Below are 17,415 nucleotides of genomic sequence, written 5' to 3'. Positions count from 1 at the left end.
GTGGTTATTCACTCTTAAGTGGACAAAATCTTAACAAACTAGCAAGTTGCGTCAAACAATCCATTTTGTTATTCTTCTCACGCTGATTATGTAAGAATTGCACCCGCAAGAACTTGGGCGGTGGTGCGTCGTCGTCGATCTAACTTATATTTCTAACAAGGAGCCATTCCTAACAAAAAAATTAATAACTTTACTATTTAAGGATTTAATTGTAAATTTTTTAAATTACAGGGGTTTTGCTAAAAAGTTTTCAACTATAAGAATTTAATAAAACTTGATGTTATTATAGGGACCTACAGATTAATTTAACAACTCCTTAACTTTTTTTTTTTAATCTAAAGCACAAATATCGTCTATTAAAAGCAAATCAATTAAAGCCGAGTAACATCATTTTACTAAGTACTCAGTATATATACCTTTCATACAGTAAAAGTGAAATCCTTGGGCGACACTTGTTCTTGGACGAGCTTTGAAATGAGACCAGAGGATTTGAATTCCTAGATTAATTGTCCATAATGATGTGCCGTAATTAAATTGGACAAGGACATGGTAGGAAAAATAAACAAACCCGTTCATGAATGTGAAGTGTGAACATGCCGCCGCCCCATATGAAAGTTCGATCGGGTTTCATTTTTCTTCGTTTAATTCAATGCATGAATTGACCAATTTGCTCGATGAATGGAGTGAGGGATCGAGTGAGTGCTTGATTATTTGGTCATGGTCAATGGCTTGTGTACTTTAATTTCTTTACTCCTATTAGGTATCTGAAATTAATTTGTCCTTTAGTACGTAATACCATCTTTAAAAAAATACATTACTAACTTATACTGATATATATATTGATCATCTTCAGGGGCGGACCCACGTTGACTTTAGGGGGTTCAGTTGAACCCCCTGAAAAAAAAAAATTTCCTACTTACCCCCTAGAGTGATTTTTTCTGAACCCCCTGAAATTTGAAAATTGCACCCAGGTCCCAGTCAAGGAGTCAATACTCAGTTACTCATTCCTCACTCCTCTCTCTCTCTCTCTCTTCCTCACGCACTCACTCCTCTCTCTCTCTTCCTCACGCACTCACTCTCTCATCTCACGGTCTCAACTCTCCTTCACTCACGAATCACGGCAGCCACAGCCCACCAACGCCACCAGTCCACCACCATCGCCCACCGGCAGCCGCCCAAAGCACCACCACTCTCTCTCTCTGCTGCTGTTGAAGACTTGAAGCTTGAAGGTTAGTTAGAAATTGAAAACCCCAAATTGAAAAATCCCAAATTAAAAACCTAAACCCCCAAATTGAAAACCCCAAATTGAAAAACCCCAACATTTTTTATCAAATCATTGTGCTGTTGTTGAAGCAATCTGAAAGTTAGCATAAGCTTGTGTGGGAGAGTAAAAGGATTTCAGATTTTCAGTGCTCATTGTATGATTGGATTGTAGAGTGCCGTGAGGATACTATGCTCTTGAATTGTAGATTTGTAGCCTTGTTGTTAACTTGTTATTTTGGCTGGAGAAAGATTGAGGATTGCAGAGTGCTCATTATTGGGTGCGTTTTTTTTTGAGGATACTGTGCTCATTGGGTGCGTTTTTTTTGGGCCATTATTGCAGTGCCTATGACAGTTTTGGGGCTTTGACACAATGATAATACAATGGCTTTTACAATGATTCTGAGCTTATTGTTCAACGATTTCAGAATATGAAATCGCGTAGAGGACAACTATGATTTGTATAATTTCTGATGTATAAATATATTATAATTGTTTTTAATTATATTTTTATCGATGTGCTCATTTGAAAAATTTGACCCCCCTGACCCCGAGTCCTGGATCCGCCACTGATCATCTTAATACTTTGATCATGAGCTTCCATCTTAATAACTTATGAACTAAACTGGTCATATAATTAAAACCTACACCATGAGAGGACAAGATCCAGATCATGAAAAATAGAGCTAGAACGCGATGATGTATGTCATGAGAATTGATTGAACTGGACCTTATGGGAAAAGAAGCATTGACAGATTATGGTATACTGGTGTTAGTACGAGAATTTCAAATTATAGGTAGCCCTATGACTTAGTACTGGGGGTCTAGCTAGAACAAGCAAGGAATGAAAAGGAAAAGATCAAGCGCCAATGGATCTCAAAGAGTAGCAGTTTGATCTGTTCAAAGTCATCACAAGATGGTCTCGTAGAGATCCCAACACATAGGAAATGTTCATACCAAAGCCCAAGCAACCAACAACCCTTGAAGAAGTCTTAACACTCGATGACTTTAAAAGAAAAATTGAGGGGGCTAAAATTGATTTACTTTTCAACTTTCATTTTTCTATGAAAGAAAAATGTCGATGTAGTTCATTTTGAGCTTATATGGTAAACGTATTAGTAATTATTAAATACTCTAGAAGTTAACGTTAAATATATGTAAAATAAAAGATATAAATCCCAAATTAATATTTAAAGAGAAGTAGGGTGAGAGTGAGAAGTTTTAACTGTGTAGAATTTCCTATAATCCTATATACTATTTTTTTTTTGTCAATCTATATACTAATTTGTATATCAAAGTTTATATTCCATTACCAAAAAGGTCTATATGAGAAAAATTGAGGATCAGCCCAAAAATGTAGAAATCTATATACTAATTTGTATATCAAAGTTTATATTCCATTACCAAAAAGGTCTATATGAGAAAAATTGAGGATCAGCCCAAAAATGTAGAATTATTGCTAAAAAAAGTAAGGAGTGGGATTCAAACTCCCATCGTCCTGGTAAAGGAAAGAGCAGCCGCCAGTTAAACTGTGCAGCATTTCATGTTTTCCTTGCAACAATATTTATATATATCAATCTTTATATGAAAAAATTTATATATGATATATTATGAAAATTTCTAGAATTTTGAGGGGGTCATGACCCCCCTATGTCCCTTCATAGTTCCGCCACTGCCCTCAAGCAATGAAAACTGGGGGTTCTCAAGGCATATTCAAGCACGTGCCACAGTTCAAGGCTCGAACCCACGTCCAGAGCTAGAAGGATCTATAATCCACAGTTTAGAGGATCCGAAAACTTCACACATCATGCTTCTCCCCGCGCAAATGGGGGCGGTAACTTGAACATGCTGCGTGGATAAGAAGTCAAGATTTGGAAGACACGAGTTCGAAGAGCTTCAAGGATGTCAAGTGAACAACTTAGATTTGGACAGTTATTTTCCTGTGTAATCTAGTATGTAGGATTAGATTGTTATTTTCTAGTACTCCCTCCCTCCGTTTCCTATTATAAGTCACATTTTTTGAAAAATTTTTGTTACAAAATATAAGTCACTTTCTAATATCTAGGAAGCATTAAATATTTTTTTCCAAGTTCACCCTCATATTTAATATGAAAGAGATGATAAACTTTAGAAGTATTAATTTGGAGAGAGAAAATCATAAGAAAGTAAATAAGGGTAATCTAGGAAAATAAATCATTTTTTTACAAATTTATTACTAGTAACTACTTTTCTTAATCTAAGAGAATTAGTTATTTGTGACTTATATATAGGAACGGAGTATTATAAATAGACCAACTAACTCTGGAATACGGGTTGGAAACCAGGGCCGGTCCCGACATTTTGGAGGCCCTGGGTTAATAATAAAAATGGACCCCTAAATTTTTTTTTGGAGAAAGTTTAATAGGAACACTAAGCCAAAAAAAGGCCTTTTACAACGCTTTGGACCTCTCGCCGCTGTTAAATAGTATACAACGGTACGAAGCGTTGTAAAAGATTGACTATTTACAGCGCTTTTTTAAATAAAAACGCTGTAAAAAGTATTCGAATTTTTTTTTGGGACCCTTATTTTTTGGAGGCCCTGGGCTGTGGGCATGCTTGCACAGGCCCAGGGCCGGCCCTGTTGGAAAAAGAAATACTACTAGTAAATACCCACACTTTGACCACACTAACAAGAGCCTACATCATGAGTTAATGTATAAGAGTTTGTTCCACCTTTTAATGCAAAGTGTGCTGTGAGGTTGTGTCAATGACTCAAGAACTTCTTAAAAAACCAACAAGAAAGTTGGGTCATAAATTTTTGGCAAGGTTCTAACATGTAGAAAATTTTGGAATATATAATTTAATTTCAAGTGAGGTGCAATTTTTATGGTGGAGTGTGACAATTCTTTCTTGGTGTATGAAAAGATCGAGAACTATGATTGTTGGTGTAAACAATGAAAGTGGAAAATATAACTCTTGCAATCAAGATGAAGATTGTTTGGATTGATTATAATGGTGAAACAAGTCTCACATGACCATTGTGATAATGAAGAGGTAGGCCAATGAAACTATTGATAATGATGCTCAAATAGATTTGTTTATTACTACTTGAATGTCATAAAAAATTAAACTTTTAAATAGGATACTAGGTCACACCACATTTTCAACATATTAAATTGAACTAAAAAAAATTATATATAACAAACAACATATCATGCTAAAACATTGAATTTTTTAAGTAGGTCATATCTATTTAAATAAGGTCTAGTCTAACCTAATCTAACCCTTTTAAATATAGTATTACTCAAGAAAATAATGATACGTAGCTCACATAATCCAATGGTGCTTATAAAAAAAAAAACCAATGATAAATGCAACGTGGAAAATGTTCGAAAAATAGTAATAGTGGTGACAAGAAAGAGACAAGGCCTGGCCCCACTAATAAACAAGATAAGACTAGGACAAAATAAGATGACTTGGGGTCAATTAAAACTTCTACCCACTGGCAGTTATTATATTCAAACATTGTGAAGGAGAGTTACTCCATTTCGGATTTGCATCTCTTATCTCAAAATTTTCTCATTTTTTGCTATGTTGAAGCTTCCTTATCGTGAAGTACCCATTATATTTCTATTTAATATATAATTTATGGTTTTATTAAAAAAAACCTACTAACATTTATTTAATATAATATAGAAATAGACGCAGAAACTTCATAAATAAATAAATGCAATTATTTTTTATATATTACTTCCTCCGTTTCAAAATATATGTTGTTTTAGGTTGTGCACATTGTTTAAGAGCTCATTAATTGATAATTTTTTTGATTAAAATACCCCTATTTAAAGTTGTGTTATATTAAGGAGAGAGAAATGTTATTATTGGTTAAGTGGATAGTGAGAGTTGTGATAGGTGAAAATTGAAGGTGGTAATTAAGAGATATAATATTAAATGAGGGTATATGAGGAAGAAAGAAAGAAAAAATGCATTGGTTTTGCAAAACAACTTATATTTTGGAATATAGTACAAATTCTAAAACAACTTACATTTTGGAACGGAGGGAGTAATCTATAAACAAATAGAAATTCCATATTTATAAAATTATAGATATTTGTCAATGGAAATGTATTTTTGGAAGAAATTATAGAAAAAAAATTAAAATTATTTAATTTCGAAACAATCTTGAAGAAATAGTTTTGAAAAATTATATTTTTTAACGGCTTAAAAAACTGTATCAGATAATTTTTTTTTGATAGGCAATAAGAAGTATATTGAATAGAAGTATAAGGGGTACTTCAACCCAATACAAGGGGAAAGAAGAGAGAAGGAAAGAAAAAAAAACAAGAGAACAGTCTAGAACTAACAAGTACAGGAACAAACCCAACAAAAGAGAAGAAAATAAACCCACCCACCTAGAGCCCCTTGAAAATAGACTAAACAAGAAAGGCCTCATTAAAACCTTGTTAGGATAAAACCCCCTTGGGAAAACCTAACAAGGAAAAAGAGTATCAATGGTGGTGATAGCAGTAGTGTAGGATGGTGGTGATGATGATAATAGTGGGTGGTCGTGACGTTAAAGGTGGAAGTCGCGGTAGCGGCGAAGGCGACATATACAGTGGCGGCGGGGCGGCAGCGGTAGCGGCAACGATTGCGATTTTGGTTAAGGGCGGCGGTGGTGGATTTAATATTTTTAAATAACTTATACGTTCCAATTTTATCATCTCATCGTAGGTTGGATTAAATGATTCATTATTTTAATTTTAGAGTCGGTTGATGAACAAATGTATACAATACAATGTTAACACCAAATAATGAATAAGCCAATAATATGTTTATAACCTTATACTATCAAGTCTAATAAAACATATCAAATGAGCCCTTGAACTTTATTTGTTCTGTTGTGTGAGGGTAAATGGAGAATAAAAAAAATCAAGAGGAGAGAGAGAGAGAGAGAGAGAGAGAGAGTGCATTTAACTTTTTAAATTTGTTTATTGCTTTATGAGTTATTTAGTCCAGTCCCCTAAAATGCTATTCCAAACTATAAAGCTCATTTAGTATGTTATATAGTATAAAGTCTGATAATATTAGATCTGATAGGATAAGATCGATAAAAATTTAATACTTATAGATGTTTGATCATGCATTGTATAACTTATTATATTATTAAATTAATACAATCATATGTTTGATGAAGTACTGAATAATGATAAATAGTATTAAATTCAAATATTTTACAAAAACTCTCTTTAATTAAAATTGCATTACATTTCAATTTTTGTGCTAGTGGTGTAGAGTGTGGAGGTGGCAGCAACGACAATATTGTAGGTGATGGTGATGAAAGTGGTAGTAGTGGCAGAGAGTGTGGTGGTGGCACCATTGTAGGGGGTGGGTAGTGATGGTGGTAATGGTGGTGGAGGGTGTTAGTGATAATGGTAGTGGTGGTTGAGGCGACAATGGTGGTGGCGGTGGTGACAATTGTGATGGTGGTGGCGTTGGTAGTGGTGATAGCGCCAAGGTGGTTGTGGCGACAACGGTGGCAGTCCTAAAGGGTGTTAGTGATAATGGTAGTAGTGGTGGTGGTGAAGATCCACCTTGATGACCCTACCATTCTTCATTGGAGCTCCTTGCCATCTTTCATTGGTTAATCTTATTGTGGGACAATGGTTTTTGGAGAGGTGGAGTGCCAAATATGGATGCCCTCACCTTGGTGTAGAGAGTGTCTTCTCACTGTCACAGGTATGCTTCGCTTGTTTGAGATATATATATATATATATATATATATATATATATATATATATATATATATATATATATATATATATATCAAAACTCTTTTGGAGCTAGGGTCGAGCTGTGTCATTCTTTAAGGGAGGGAAATGTGTGTACTGATTTCTTAGTTAAACATAGTACCCACCAAAACAAGCCTTTGGTTGTGCTTACGACTCCGCTTGAGGGAATGAGCTTGTTGCTGCTAGCTGGTGCGTTAGGAGTTGAGTCTATTAGACCCTAAGTTGGGTGAGTTATGATATATACACACATCTTTACTCCTTATCCACCTTCATTACTATCTATTTCTCTTTTCTCTATCAATCAAATCATCTTTCACATCTTTACTTTCTCTCTCCTTTCTTCCTATCTCTTTCTTCCTCCGCCTCTCCACACCTCATTTTTGAGGTGTGAAGGTATAATTATCCTAAATGCTTATGGGGTTCTGTCCCGTTTTCCTTTATTGTTGTTTTGTTTTGCTTTTGTTCCTTTTGCTAAATCTCTTCCATTTTCCATTGATTCCTATCATAGCAAACATTCTATAGAATTTAAGGTGCTTACTTGGGTACCCATAAATTCAAATGAGTGTAGCATACACTAATGACATGTACCAATAAAATGAGTATACTTAAGATGATATGAATATGTGAGTGATGACTTGACATTATTTTCTAATTTATCCTTATTCATTAAGTATTTACTTAAAGTCCCCACTTTTATTTAGTAAACTCAATAATGACCCCCCACTTTTATTTGTGTTCTTCATATTTTTCATCTTCTTCAAACCTTCATTACCAGAACTCCAGAACCCAACAAACTCAAACTCACCTTATTTTTCATTTTCTCAATCTTCTTCTTTCTCAATTCAACCCCAAACGAGAACCCATAAACCATTCAAACTCACTCTCACCCCCAGAACAGAGAAAGAAAAAAAAAAAAAACAATCCCTCCCATGCGTTGCAAAATCTTCTCTCGGATCCATAGTTTTTTTTATTTTTCCTTTTCTAATTTTGAATTGAAAACTCACCTGCATAGCAAATCCAATTCAAAAAAGCAAGGAAGAAACAAAAAATAAAAGCAACGAGAAACAGGGCATAAACATAGCCACAAAACAAAGAGAATAGAGAGAGGAATAGGGGGAAAATACATATGCAGAGGAAACAACCAAGTTGTGAGATGAATCACATATCATTGTCCCTCGCGAGTAGCAAGCAATCCATCGCACCAATTAGCAGCCCACAAAAACCCTATATTAGTAGTGCAATCAGCCATCCACGCACCCCACAACATCAACAAGCGTATGTGAATGAAGTGAAAGAAGGTGAGGCGAAATGGGAAGAACATAAAGAACCCTAAATCCAGAGGCAAAATGAATAATGAGATGAACATATGGGAGATGAAGGTGAAAAAATTAATCTCATTCCAGACCCATAATTTTTCACCTAACAGAAGGATTGAATTCGAAAAACATAAGGTTATGGGGTTAGTTTATAATTACAATAAATCTACAGCGTTGATTTAGAGTTTCAAAAAGTCCACAATATTATTAATCAATAAATCCAAGTGTAATTTTCCTACTGGTACATATCACTCCTGTACTTGACCCATAAATTTTTTTGCTTGTACTAGAGGAAATGCCAGAATTTAATCTCTCTTATAAACCAAATAAATATATATATATCTTTAATAACGTTCCAATTACATACTGTTAGGAAGGTGACACGTCGACATAAGTGAACCCACCACAAGTTTTATGTAAATGTAATCTGGAGTATTAAATATTTAGTGGAGATTTTTCAAGGCGGGCTTGACTTTGAATTCCACGTACCAAGAATTCACCGACATGCCTCACGTCAAGCATATTGCTAAACAGATTCACGTTTTGCTTCTTGTTCCAATCTCACCACTTGTTTATTATTTTCGGCTTTAGTGATTATATATAGACATAACATTTTTTACGACATTATTCGAATATCTGATATTTTAACAGTTTTTAACCTCCACTAGTCCACTTCACAAAGACGTATGTTTAAAGCTCTCGGCTGAAATGATATATCCTTTTTTGTATTATAATTAGGAGGAATTCTTTAATATTTTTCAAAATACCATTAAAAACTTCTTATTTATTATTTAGGTGTGTTTAAGTAAACAACTTAATCAAGAGCATATGATAATATGTGCTTATGATGATAAACGTTTATCGCAATTAATTTTCCGATGCAACAAAAAAATGAACGTTTATCGCATAAGTACTTATAATTCACAAGGTTACCAAATTGCATTGCCAGAACCCGTGTTGGATATTAGAAAGAGGTTGACCTCCTTACTTCTATCATGTTTCAGTCCTCTTACCGCTGAGCTCCCTTTCTCCTCGGTCCACCACAAAGACAAAATGTAGGACATTTGAAAAATTTATTGAATTGAGTTCAATATATTTTATGTAAGTATAAACGTTTATTTATAAGCTAATTAAAATAAAATGAAAATAATCTCAAATTAAAGTAGCTTATATATGTATGTCATTAAAAACTTACATAAATTCTAACAAGCACTTAATAATTACTTATGTTGTGAGATAAATTTAAATGAATTATTCCAAACGAAACTTAATTAATCCCTTAATAGTATATGTAACTAGTAGATTTGGTTATCTTTTATTAGTCACTATGGACACAAACATGATTTGTTATTTATGCTTGTCATTTGTCAAATGACATTCTTAAAAGGAAATTTTAATATTCCGATTGTTAAAGTTGAACATCAACTGATATTTTAAAATTCTTACTAAAGTTAAAAATAAAAATAATAATTTTTTTTTTGTAAATTAAGTGATAAACTTTCAACAAATATCTTACATTTGTTATTTTGTTAATTGAAATTATTTTAAAATCAAATTAATATCTAACGATAGTACAAAATGTTTGGTTCAATGAAACATAATGGAGTCTAGTACCTAATGTGTTGCAGGTTGAAACTCCACTTCTTTTGAAGTTGGATAAATGTAAGTTTTCTATAATTAGATTTGAACCAGATTGTGAATGAGATTTAAAAAAAAACACTTAAAAATTGGATAAATGGATAGACACGTTCTTCTTATCTTGTCTAGTCCTAGTCAAATACTACTACTATCCATAGTATTAGTTTATACTATAACGAGGTGGAGGTGTGTTGAAATTGAAATGAATAAATAATTGCAAGCAAGTCGCGGGATATATTCCCATGTGTCTTTTTCATAACTCTCTTTCCTCCCAGTTTCCTTCTTCAACTTGTTCTCCTCATCCACTTTCTGCCTCTATATATGATTTCTCCAACTGGCTTCACTTTGAACTTCACAACGTTTGAGTCTTTCAACTTCCTCAAAAGTTTCTTCATCTGGGTTTTGCTTAGATCATACAAGTCTAGAAACTGTGTTTAGAGCTACTTGTTTGAGTATATATATAGATATATTTGGTATGGATTGTTCATCATGGATTAACACCTCATTGGATCTCAACATTAATTCCCACAGGGTTTATGAAGATGTTCTTCAAGTAAGTATTAAAGCATCGAATATCAAGATCTTGTATGAACTATGAAGTATTGCATGCTTTTGCATCAGAATAATGTATAATTTGATACGGGGACTAATTCTTTCTTGTGTGCTCATTTCAGAAAAAGGAGGTGGAAAACAACTTTTTCTCACTAGGATTAAGGAAGTCTTCGGTGAAAGAAGAGGTTAGTCTAGCTTTGATTTTACTGCCTGTGCCACCGTTTGATTGAATGATTTTGTTATTATAGCATGTTTGGTTCCACGGTGGATTGCTCTAGAATCGCTTATGGTCAGAAGCAACTAATCTTAGCTTCTGAGTAAACATATGTCGATTCTGTGTAAATCGTGAAACGAGACCTAGCTACACTTAATTAATCTGTCCATTATGAATAATAGATAGGACCCCTTTTTCTTTTTTCTTCTTTTAGTGAAGCTTCATGATTGATAATTTATGTGCTGCCATTTCAGTCCAATGGTGCCTTGGTGGAGGAGCTGAAGAGGGTGAGTGCAGAAAACAAGAAGTTAACTGAAATGCTCACAGAGATGTGTGAGAACTACAACACTTTGCGAAGTAACTTGACGGAATATATGAGGAATAATCCTGACAACAAGGAAGTGATCAGCACATCAAAGAAAAGGAAGTCTGAAAGCAGTAACAACAACAGCAATCCATTGGGAGTAAATGGGAACTCTGAGAGCAGCTCAACTGATGAAGAAACATGCAAGAAACCAAGGGAAGAGACCATCAAGGCAAAAGTTTCCAAGGTTTATCACAGGACCGAACCATCAGACATAAGCCTTGTAAGTTCTTTACAGCAACATAACAAAGATACCCGTTTGGATATATACTGAATAAGTCATACATAATCTTTTAGGAGTAATTGTTTGACATGATTTTCATTCAATCTTTGTGTTTCCAGATTGTGAAAGATGGATATCAGTGGAGAAAATATGGACAAAAAGTGACCAGGGATAACCCTTCACCAAGAGCATACTTCAAATGCTCTTTTGCTCCTACCTGTCCAGTCAAAAAGAAGGTAATTCTAATTTCTAAGATCTCATTTCTATATGATATGATAAGGGTCATGATTCTCTTAGGTGGAAACTTCACATGATACTGTCAGTCTGTCATGTTAAGTTTTTGTGTCTATCTTTCTCTAAATATCTAAGAAGAGATAGATAGATATAAAATTTCATGTGTCATGAGGATCCTCATCTGATAAGATAATTCAAACACAAACTCAGCTAAGGAACTGGATCACAAACTAAGTTGTTTTTGCTATTGTGTTTGGTTGTTCTACATTCAGGTACAAAGAAGTGTAGATGATCCATCCATTCTGGTTGCAACTTATGAAGGAGAGCACAATCATCCAATCTCTTCACAGATGGAGGCAACATCAGGCTCAAATCGTTGTATGACCACAGTTTCAGTACCCTGTTCAGCACCAACAGTTACCCTTGACTGGACAAAATCTAAGTCCAGCTGCAAAGAGTCCAAGAATATGAATCCCAAAATCCATTCACCCGAAGTCCCTCAGATTTTGGTAGAACATATGGCTTCTTCCTTGACCAATGATCCTAATTTCAGAGCAGCACTTGTTGCTGCTATCTCAGGACAAATGCTGCCAAAAAACTAAGCAGAAATTGAATGAACTGTATTTAACACAATTGTCAAGTATTCTATAATTGGACCATTTCTAGAGCATAGGATCTTAATGTAAATACAACATAGAAAAATGGGACATGTTCCTCAGTTTGATCTTTGAAGTGGAAATTGAGTTGCACACTTGCACTCCTTCTGATGATGCACTTGCTTGTCAACTATCAAGCTCAGCGCAGTCTTCTCTCTATTTTTTGTATCTAGGTAAAGAGATATACTCAAGTGAAATTTCGAATAAAAGTTAATTTGAAAGTTCATTAAATTGCAGTTTTATAAACCTTACCAATTCATCCTAGCTAATTCATGGCATATACATAACTTTTAATAAAACAAGTTGAGAAAGTATTTTAACCAATTTGAAACCATTTCAGTTTCAGAATATATACATGTCAGGAGTTTAAGAAGGCGGTTTGGTTTATTGATAACCACTAACCAGATTAATCTTCTGGGGTAACAAAATTTAAGAGTTTCCTATTTCCTTACCTGTGGTGTGCTGAGAAAAGTAAAACAAACCCCTAGTAAAAAACTTGGAAGCACACTTGAATTTCTCAACTAGTGAAATGTGCTTTTGAATGATATACAGTAGAAGTAATGTTGAGCCTTCCTAGAAAAATTGAGAGGTTAGTTTTTCTAGCCTAATGCTAAATTGCTAATTGCATTGTATTGCATTTCATCCAACATTTTTAGGGTTGCTGTGACCCAAATCCCATTTTCATACAAAAAAACTGGTCATAAATGGCTAGAACGAACTCTTTTAATAGCAAAATCTTGACTTGATTTCCTTACTGGTAGTAGGTATTAGGTAGAAAGTATTAAGCATCAGAATCCTGAGGTGTTGAACCAACACAACACAATACAATACAATAATCCAGCATTGTTATGTACACTGATGACTACTGACCAGGTAAGTAATGCTGAACTTGACCATAGGACTCAGACTCAAGATACTTTAACCCAAAAATTAGAAAACTAGTGACAGAGGGACTAAAATAACTCTGCGGCATTTCAACGTGCTTAATAATAATACTTGAGGACTTGGAGAATCGCCATTTCCAAAGGTCACTTTGCTTTCCAAAAGCACCCACCTTTAGGGGCTAATTTCATATATGGCATATGTATGTATATTGACTACATTTGGCCAAGGTAAACAGACCTACCCCAGTTGGCACCTCATTGACTTTCTCTTTGAGTTTTATACTATTTTTAAGATAGCAAATACAACATTTATATAATGTGTCATTAAGAAATTTATTTCTTAATAACAAGAGAGAAAATCAAAATAAAAAGAGAGAAAACCCCATTTATTGGGTAGCAAGTCCATTTAGTGTGGAAGAGAAGTAGAAAACTCATATAATGTGGGAGAAGCACCTACCTAAAAGGAGAAGAAGCCTCCATAAAAGAGGAGGAACCCCAAAGGGGAGGAGAAGACCCCCAAAGGAGGGTGGTGACTGGTGCTCTCTTCAAACTCTAACAACAGAAAACTTGGGGTGGCGGCTGCCAAGAACCCTCCTCAATGACTCTCTAACATAATGCGGTTTAAACTACCACTCTAACTTCTTAACAACACCAAACCATGTTACAGACATGGATCATTTGCCAAACGGACCCATTGGAAGTGATGAAGCTTGTTGAGATAGCTATTTCTCATCATCATAAAGATGCGACATTGGTGAGTAACATTAAGGATCTTATGATCAGATAATGAGGTGTAATGATTCATTATGTGAAAGGAATGCATGTGCGGACTTCTTGACGAACATGGCGTGCATTAGCTTCGAGCTTATGTTTTGGTTCAAGAAAAGAGTGTAGTTTTTTCTTGTTTCGTCTGTTTTTTTATATGTTTTGTTTCTGGGCCAATCATGCATTAAAACACACCAAACCATGTTAAACACTTATTACCAGACAAGCATGATATAAAATATCACACCTATTTTTATGAGCTACTTCGATTTCTTGCCGGATGGAGTATGGGCCATTTTGAAGATTAATCTAACAAGATATTTTTTTTCCTTAAAAAAGACTAGCGTAAAGCAGTTTCATGCTTAGAGGTTTGAGCTTCAAGAAATTACTCATTATAAATTCGATATCTAAAATTACTGTTAGAACTACAACGAGCAATGTTATAATTATACCAAATGACGAGAACAAAATATAAATTAATTATCTCGTATAACTGTACAAGGACCAAATTGAAAATGAATATATTGTATAAAGACCACAAATGTTTATTAACAAAGGAAAATGTGTTTACCGTTCGATTTTAAAGGATTTCACATTTCACGGATCAAAATGACATCATTTTTTTATTTTATTTAGAAGTGTACCATTCATCGTTACACTTACACATAACAGTAACATATCCAACTGTATAATCAGTAACAGTGATACTGGTACATAACTACTGCAGCACAACAAACCACAAGGACATCATGAATTGTTCCTTTTATGAGCCAGCTCGCGTGCCTTCTCCCTAAGTTCCTCCGGTGATGGTGGCCTTTCTAAATCCCGGGGGTATTCAACGTATGACTTCTGTAACATGATCAAGAAGATAATATAGTTTAGAACACAACATAAACAGAACCAACAAAATTTAAAACAATTACATTCATTCTCAAAATCGTCAAGTTTGTAAGCCATCAAGTAAACATAATTAATTTGGTAAACAGAAGGGATCATCTACAAAAACTTCTAGTCTTCCACTGGTAACATAGCTCTGTATTTAATAGTGTAATGTAACAAGTGAAAATGCTAAATTTACATTTGAATCCACATATCAATTATTATTACAATAAAGCACCAACTACTTATTCTCTGGCCAAATCCCCAATTAACAAAATGCATATTTGAAGCACGTAGCATGACCAAGATATCCTAACAAAAACATTCATCCACTAAGATCTGTTGTAACTCGGCAGTGATCTAAGATGATGTTAAAATTATAGAGGAACAACTAAGTTAAAAGATCAAGAAGTCCTCAATCCATAGAACATCAGGGAATTCATTGGGATGGATATAGTGCACAGCATATAAGAGGAACACGAAAAAATAACCCCGAGACATAGAGTCATATTCAACACCTATTTTGATTCTCACTTATGTCCGGAACTCAATTCCACTCAAGCAAATAGTTATTCCTTGATCTCTTCATTACATGCATATCAGAACCTCCCCTGTACCATAACCACACCACACCATAACCCCCAGAGTTCAATCAGAAGACTAACATAAACCGTTGATGGAAAACATAATCCAAAATTTTCTAATCTCAAATAATACACCGACCAAAACCCATGGGGAAGGAATAAAACATATCCCATATAAATTGTGAAAAGTAAAGAGAAAAAAAGGGTATAGAGAGGGAGAAGAGATTGATTACTTTTCCAATGAACTTGTGGAGGTAGTTGTTGGTGTTGTTAGCGAAGGTGTACATCAGAACGATGGGGACAGTTACATACACCCCAAACTTGGCAATCTCTAGAATCCCTTTCGAAGTGCCCAATGATGACATTTTCCTCCCAGAAGAAGATAACAGCCAATACAGTCAGGTCACTGCAAAGGAATAAACCTCCAAATTAAATGGACTGAGCCAATCTCATCTCATACCCTTCACCCCCATTTGGGTTGGGTTTGCCGTGTTAAATGGGTACATATGCATGATTCAAACCATCAGATTCTGGACCAAATAAAAAACACAATGAAGGATTTTACACAATACTGATTGCACAAATATGTACCCAACTAATATAACTCTTAAAGAGTTTCAATATATATATATATATATATATATATATATATATATAACTCTTAAAGATATATTTTGATTAGCATGTGCATCTCCTAAAAAAAATGTGAGCATGGTGTGAAGGGTGAACAGAATAGCAGGATGGTAAAAACTAAAAAACCTTCTAAAGAAGTAGCAATGTGTCCAAAAGCCACCCTAAAGCATTCAACCAATACAAAAATTTCATCAGTGAAAACCACCAAAGTTCTTGGCTTAAGGTTTGTTTGGATTAGGGGAAGGGGATCAAATGAAGTGAAATGGAGGAGAGGGAGTGAAAGATCCATTGTTTAGGTTTAAAAGAGGATGGCACCCAGCGGTACATACTACATTCACTTTCCATCATATGCCACTGCTTTCTCTCACTTTTGATCCCTCCCAATGTACCCTCACCTTAACCCCACAATCAGATTGTTCGCGCGAACCGTTCACACTCACAGTTGCTGCCAATTTGCTGCCGCATATATTGCACAGCTTCATACTTATGGATGGAAGCAAAATAGCAGTGAATCTCAGTTAGCCTGGACTCCCAATGGACTGTATATCATATCTAGTTCAGCTTATCATGTGATTCACATATTTGACCATGTTGCCATGTTCTGTCTCATTTTTTGGCCCTTAACTTCATGTACGAGTTGTTTTCAAAATCCTAGGCAATGTTGCTAATTGCGAATGGCAGGAAGCCAAAATCCCGCCATACATGACAAATAATGGCAGAGTATGAGAAAAATATGTCATAAGTGTATTAAGACAACACATCAAACAGTTGGTAGGCAAGATCAAATATGAGTTCTGAAACATGAGTTCACAGTTAAATAACTGAGCTTTCTAAGAGAAATAGAAAGAGGAGACAACAAACATGAGTTCTGAAACAATCAGCAACAAACAAACATTCATGAACAATCAGAAACACATGACGACTAGAGAAGAAAGCAGAAAGAGAAGCGTACCAGCTGCACTGAGAAGAAGATAACAAAGTGAGTCTGGAACTCGTTCAGATCAGAACAAATCGATTGAAGTCTAGGGTTTTGAATGTGGTTTGGTTTGGGGATTACATCACCGACTTGGTTGATTTTCTTCTGTTTTTAGATTACGTGGGATGGATATATCACTCACACTTTGATCACTCTTTGCACATTCAAATTTTTCTTCTACAAAATAATTTTTAGAATTACAATTACAGTTTGGGAGAAAAAAAATACTTTCAAAATTATAAAATGAGCAATACACTTTTTAACTTTCTCCGAAATGATAGCTCAAGTAGTAAGAGACTAAGAGTTCGTGGACATATGAGTTGTTGGGAGAATGAGATCCACAGGTTGCCTCAATGGTTGGAATGTTCTCTTTGAGAGTCTTCTTATTTACCGTTGATTATTAAGGATTGTGGTTCTACTTCTTTGTCTTTTGATTGTGTTGATCTTTTTTTTCATTCGCAAGAGCGGT

At 34.7% G+C, this 17,415-nt stretch overlaps 2 protein-coding genes and 1 long non-coding RNA gene across 4 annotated transcripts; 2 read left to right on the top strand and 1 right to left on the bottom strand.

Annotated features, from left to right (window-relative positions):
* The first annotated feature begins 696 nt into the window (after positions 1 to 696).
* Positions 697 to 1,762, top strand: LOC130749847 (uncharacterized). 2 transcript variants are annotated; one of them, XR_009023115.1, is made up of 2 exons: positions 697 to 1,229; positions 1,604 to 1,762. It is a non-coding gene; the product is annotated as an uncharacterized LOC130749847 (long non-coding RNA). The 2 variants fall into 2 exon arrangements; XR_009023116.1 differs by having other exon boundaries at positions 1,559 to 1,762.
* Positions 1,763 to 10,320: 8,558 nt separating this feature from the next.
* Positions 10,321 to 12,339, top strand: LOC130749206 (probable WRKY transcription factor 40). Its single transcript, XM_057602527.1, has 5 exons — positions 10,321 to 10,535; positions 10,657 to 10,719; positions 11,003 to 11,335; positions 11,455 to 11,571; positions 11,842 to 12,339. Exons 1-5 carry the CDS (start codon positions 10,458 to 10,460, stop codon positions 12,169 to 12,171), a joined length of 921 nt encoding a protein of 306 aa, XP_057458510.1. The 5' UTR covers positions 10,321 to 10,457; the 3' UTR covers positions 12,172 to 12,339.
* A 2,044-nt stretch (positions 12,340 to 14,383) lies between these two features.
* LOC130749583 (uncharacterized) lies at positions 14,384 to 17,083 on the bottom strand. The gene is made up of 3 exons (XM_057602964.1): positions 16,923 to 17,083; positions 15,571 to 15,743; positions 14,384 to 14,723 (listed from the first exon to the last, which is right to left on the bottom strand). The coding sequence occupies exons 2-3, from the start codon at positions 15,700 to 15,702 to the stop codon at positions 14,622 to 14,624; spliced, it is 234 nt and encodes a 77-aa protein (XP_057458947.1). The 5' UTR covers positions 15,703 to 15,743; positions 16,923 to 17,083; the 3' UTR covers positions 14,384 to 14,621.
* Between the last annotated feature and the right edge of the window lie 332 nt (positions 17,084 to 17,415).

This window comes from Lotus japonicus, chromosome 3, assembly GCF_012489685.1.
Source record: "Lotus japonicus ecotype B-129 chromosome 3, LjGifu_v1.2".
In the NCBI taxonomy this organism is placed as follows: Eukaryota; Viridiplantae; Streptophyta; class Magnoliopsida; order Fabales; family Fabaceae; genus Lotus; species Lotus japonicus.
Note: the sequence above shows the minus strand (reverse complement) of the source record. Positions and strands in the feature narration are given on the sequence as shown.

Coding starts and splice junctions, on each gene's coding strand:
- LOC130749206 (XM_057602527.1), top strand. CDS start 10,458: ATGGATTGTTCATCATGGATTAACACCTCATTGGATCTCAACATTAAT. Junction 10,536..10,656: donor TTTATGAAGATGTTCTTCAA/GTAAGTATTAAA, acceptor TGCTCATTTCAG/AAAAAGGAGGTGGAAAACAA. Junction 11,336..11,454: donor AACCATCAGACATAAGCCTT/GTAAGTTCTTTA, acceptor TTGTGTTTCCAG/ATTGTGAAAGATGGATATCA.
- LOC130749583 (XM_057602964.1), bottom strand. CDS start 15,702: ATGTCATCATTGGGCACTTCGAAAGGGATTCTAGAGATTGCCAAGTTT. Junction 14,724..15,570: donor TCCACAAGTTCATTGGAAAA/GTAATCAATCTC, acceptor ATCATGTTACAG/AAGTCATACGTTGAATACCC.